At 42.5% G+C, this 5,480-nt stretch overlaps 1 protein-coding gene across 1 annotated transcript; it reads left to right on the top strand.

The window, feature by feature from the left end:
* The first annotated feature begins 1,759 nt into the window (after positions 1-1,759).
* LOC123361915 (olfactory receptor 52E4-like) lies at positions 1,760-2,707 on the top strand. Its single transcript, XM_045002133.1, has one exon. It carries the CDS (start codon positions 1,760-1,762, stop codon positions 2,705-2,707), a length of 948 nt encoding a protein of 315 aa, XP_044858068.1.
* Positions 2,708-5,480: the final 2,773 nt, after the last annotated feature.

The following is a 5,480-nucleotide window of genomic DNA, read 5'->3' as shown; positions in this document are numbered from 1 at the left end:
TGAAATTGGGTTTATTTGACAAGACTGATTTTCTATAAACTCTGTTGTTGATTGACAGTAATTATATTCCTAGACTTTTTTTAACTAATCCCAGACCAGCTTCCACTGTTTCCTAATCTTGTCAAATCTTTTTTTTTTACTTTCCTTTTATTTTTAATAGTTGATGTTAAACACAGAACTGCCCTGTATCTGCCTCTTTTTTTTTTTTTTGGCTCTGCTGCTGCCTGATTGTGTAGTTCTGGTTCCGAATGAGATGTGTGATTGATCAGTCAGTTCATAACCCTGGTGTTCGTAACTCTAAGGTTCTACTGTAGATGCTGTATAACACCCTCCTTGACTGCTAATGGACTGGAAAGTATTTCATCGCCTCACATGATATGAGTACCTAATACTGCTTCTTTCCTAATGCAGGACAAATATATTTATTGAACACATCTACCTTTTTTGTAACATTAAAAAGTTTCTTTTCTCACTCCAGGAGTTGGCCTAAACCTTTTCTAGGATTTCTTTTGTTTTTAATATACCAAATAACCTCCTTTTTGTGATCCTTAGGCCTGCCACACATGGATTTTAACCTGATGTCTTTAAACTTCACAACTTCAGGTTTGTATTATTTGCTATTTGTTTCCCTTTTTTCCATGTGTTATATATTGCTATCCCTCCCACCCCCGCCCCCGCCACAAATGTCTTCCCTTTGTCACTGAACCAGGTTTTTATCCAAGCTGTCCACCTTTTTGACTATGGAATTGTGGCTTTCTAGCTATCTAATAAATGCTTCTTATAGAATTCCAACTTTTCCGTCCCAGTTTTCTGTCTATTTTTTTCCTCCCAATAAGTTTTTCCGATATTTTGCCTCAGCTTTGAGGAATTAGCCCAGATATTACTGGTTGGGAATAGTTCTCTGTTTGACCATTTGAATGTAATCAGCTCCATTTTTTTATTTTCCACTCCTCTATTATACACCCCCCTTCCTTGTCTCCTCTCTAAACTAAACAGTCCCAGACGTTTCAGTCTGTCTGCATACAGCAGCTTCCCCCATTTCCCCAGCCTCTTGGAAACCCCCTTTCGATCTGCAATAACCTTTATAGACCAAAACTGAGTGTATGTCCAGAGCAAGTTATTCCCCATCCCATTCCATAGGCATCCGATCATTGATTTTGTTTTGGCCACTTTTGGGAATGAGCAGGTCCATTCCATTGAGCTGATATCAGTGATGCCAGGTCTTTTCCTGGAGGTATGTTCTACCTGGGATATTCCCCCCGGTACATGTCTGCACACAGGTTTGGGTTTTTTCCACTTTCAGATTTTGAGCAACCAGGTAAATGGGGAACTCCCTACATAGTGTATTCTCTAGCCTGGGTTTCACTACATTAAGGAACAATGACAGATAACCAGTATCCATACTCACATTTCCTGCTGCTGCCTGTTAAGAGTTCCCGCATCACCTCATGTAGGAATTATTTATGCATGGAGCGCCATCTAATATGGAAGTGGCATTATTAGGGTCAGTTTTTCATAATTCATTTATCTGATTAATGAAAATGTCACTTCTCAGTGTCTGAAGAGCAACCAATCTGCTTCCCCCATAAGAACAGCCTCCAGTTGTGCATTTGTGTCTCATATTCACATTGTCTCCCACCTAGGAATTTGGACTGCGACCATTACCCGAGACCGTGGGCACATACACAAAGTCCAGTGAATGTACAGTACATTCAGGAGACACTTCTGCTTCAGAGCTGGACACCTTCTCCCCTACTCCATGTCAGATTCTAACACAACTGACTTCACCAACCCCTCCACTTTCATCCTGCTGGGCATTTCTGGCCTGGAAACGGCTCATGTCTGGATCTCCATCCCCTTCTGCACCATGTATGCCATAGCTGTCTTGGGGAACTTCACCACCCTGTTAATAGTGAAGAGGGAGCCTAGCCTCCATGGGCCCATGTACTATTTCCTCTGTATGCTGGCCGTCACTGACCTGGCCCTATGCACATGCACAATTCCCAAAATGTTGAGCATCTTCTGGTTCAACTCCAGGGAGATCGATTTCAGTGCCTGCCTCACTCAGATGTACTTCATTCACTGCTTCTCAGTGGTGGAGTCTGGGATCTTTGTGGCCATGGCTTTTGATCGCTACGTGGCCATCTGTGATCCCCTGAGACATTCCACCACCCTGACAAATTCCATGGTGGTCAAGATTGGCTTGGCCATGGTGCTGCGTGGTGGCATGCTTGTACTGCCTGCTTTCCTTCTGGTAAGGCAGTGGCCATATTGCAGAACCAACATCATCCCCCACTCGTACTGTGAGCACATGGCCCTGGTGAAGCTGGCCTGCGGTGACATCCACATCAGTAGTTACTACGGCCTCTTTGTGGTATTCTTTGTGACTGGTGTGGATGTGTTTTTTATTGCCGTATCCTATGTCCAGATTCTCAGGGCCATCTTCAGCCTTCCCACAAAGGATGCCCGGCTCAAGACTTTTGAGACCTGCACCTCCCACCTCTGTGCCATGTTAGCCTTTTACATCCCAGATCTTTTCTCCTTACTCGCACACCGGTTTGGTAGCAATGTGCCCCTGCATTTCCACATTATCATGGCCAACATGTACCTTCTAGTGCCCCCCACGCTGAATCCCATCATCTACGGGATGAGGACCAAACAGATCCGGGACAAACTGCTCCATCTCTTTACTCATAAGGGGACTTAAAATTTTCTCCTGGTGCTCTGGCTCTCAGACCGAGCTCTGTGCAAATCTGGCTGGTAACATAGTGCTGGGCCCTCTTCCCTGAATCACTTATTAGTAAAGAATAAAATTGTCAGACACATAGAAAAACATAAACTCTTGAGCAATAGTCAACATGGTTTCTGTAAAGGGAAATCGTGTCTTACTAATCTATTAGAGTTCTTTGAAGGGGTCAACAAACATGTGGACAAGGGGGATCCGGTGGACATAGTGTACTTAGATTTCCAGAAAGCCTTTGACAAGGTCCCTCACCAAAGGCTCTTACGTAAATTAAGCTGTCATGGGATAAAAGGAAAGGCCCTTTCATGGATTGAGAACTGGTTAAAGGACAGGGAACAAAGGGTAGGAATTAATGGTAAATTGTCAGAATGGAGAGGGGTAACTAGTGGTGTTCCCCAAGGGTCAGTCCTAGGACCAATCCTATTCAATTTATTCATAAATGATCTGGAGAAAGGGGTAAACAGTGAGGTGGCAAAGTTTGCAGATGATACTAAACTACTCAAGATAGTTAAGACCAAAGCAGATTGTGAAGAACTTCAAAAAGATCTCACAAAACTAAGTGATTGGGCAACAAAATGGCAAATGAAATTTAATGTGGATAAATGTAAAGTAATGCACATTGGAAAAAATAACCCCAACTATACATACAACATGATGGGGGCTAATTTAGCTACAACGAGTCAGGAAAAAGATCTTGGAGTTATCGTGGATAGTTCTCTGAAGATGTCCACGCAGTGTGCAGAGGCGGTCAAAAAAGCAAACAGGATGTTAGGAATCATTAAAAAGGGGATAGAGAATAAGACTGAGAATACATTATTGCCCTTATATAAATCCATGGTACGCCCACATCTCGAATACTGTGTACAGATGTGGTCTCCTCACCTCAAAAAAGATATTCTAGCACTAGAAAAGGTTCAGAAAAGAGCAACTAAAATGATTAGGGGTTTAGAGAGGGTCCCATATGAGGAAAGATTAAAGAGGCTAGGACTCTTCAGTTTGGAAAAGAGAAGACTAAGGGGGGACATGATAGAGGTATATAAAATCATGAGTGATGTTGAGAAAGTGGATAAGGAAAAGTTATTTACTTATTCCCATAATACAAGAACTAGGGGTCACCAAATTAAATCAATAGGCAGCAGGTTTAAAACAAATAAAAGGAAGTTCTTCTTCACGCAGCGCACAGTCAACTTGTGAAACTCCTTACCTGAGGAGGTTGTGAAGGCTAGGAATATAACAATGTTTAAAATTGGACTGGATAAATTCATGGTGGCTAAGTCCATAAATGGCTATTAGCCAGGATGGGTAAGAATGGTGTTCCTAGCCTCTGTTCGTCAGAGGATGAAGATGGATGGCAGGAGAGAGATCACTTGATCATTGCCTGTTAGGTTCACTCCCTCAGGGGCACCTGGCATTGGCCACTGTCGGTGGACAGATACTGGGCTAGATGGACCTTTGGTCTGACCCGGTACGGCCTTTCTTATGTTCTTATGTTCTTATTTAACAGTCAAAAATACATTAAATCCTTTCCTGGCCTTACTGTGTTTTGTCTCTGTGACAAACTGGGGAACCATTCAGTGTTCAACTCCTTAAATCATCGGTATGCCACCTTTCTAATTTCTGTTAAATGGACCTCTGAGGCTCTGACCTCTGCACAATTTCATCCTCCAATGCCCAGCCCCTGCTCCACATCTCACCTCAGGTTCAAATTCTCACCAGCAACTGTATACCACACAACAAAACAATAACCCAGGAACCAATCCCTGCAACAAACGCTGTTGCCAACTCTGCCCGCATATCTATTCAAGGGACACCATCATAAGACCTAATCACATCAGCCACACCATCAGAGGCTCATTCACCTGCACAACTACCAATGTGATACATGCCATCATGTGCCAGCAATGCCCCTCTGCCATGTACATTGGCCAAACCAGATGCAAAAGAATAAATGGACACAAATCAGACATCAAGAATTTTAACATTCAAAAACCAGTAAGAGAACACTTCAATCACCCTGGACACTCAATAACAGACTTTAAAGTGGCAATTCTTCAAAAAAAACCTTCAAAAACAAACCCCACTGAGAAACTGTAGAACTGGAATTAATTTGCAAACTGGACACCCTCAAATTAGGCCTGAATAAAGACTGGCTTTATGGAAATATGCTTAGACTGTGTTTTATGCTACGTATGCCATGTAACATATCTCAAAGGTTATGATTTACTGAATGTATTAATCCTATCTGTATGCATGTATCATTATTCAAAGTTATGAATGTTGGCTGTGTACTGGTTTGATTTCTAAATAACCTTAGTCGAGCATTTGGTCAGTTCCTGGAGGAAGAAATGTTGAAATTAAGTACGTAGTCAAGAAACCCTTAAAGTATAATGTATCTTGGAATGCTCCAATCCACATAAGAAGTCTTCTTGAGGATGTTCAAGGTAGCATGTAAACAATGGTTGCTGCCTGTAAAAACTTGTGACTTGCCCAGGTGACTCCTAAACTCCATCTTGGAGCTGCACTTTGCATAGAAAGGAGGAGGGGGGTCTTCACCCACAAGAGAACGTCTATTTAAACCTCTGGGACACCCTTCCATTTTGTCTTCATCTGGCGAAAGAGAGAGCCTCTCCACTCCCCAGGATACTTGAAAAAAACTGGAACAAAGGACAGTAACTATAGGGGGTGTGTGTGATTGCTGAACCCAGCTAAAATGAGTTTAGTCTGTAAAATGGAGCAT

Source organism: Mauremys mutica, chromosome 1, assembly GCF_020497125.1.
Source record: "Mauremys mutica isolate MM-2020 ecotype Southern chromosome 1, ASM2049712v1, whole genome shotgun sequence".
Lineage (NCBI taxonomy): Eukaryota > Metazoa > Chordata > Testudines > Geoemydidae > Mauremys > Mauremys mutica.
The sequence above is the reverse complement of the archived record's forward strand: the minus strand, read 5'-3'. Positions and strand labels throughout refer to the sequence as shown.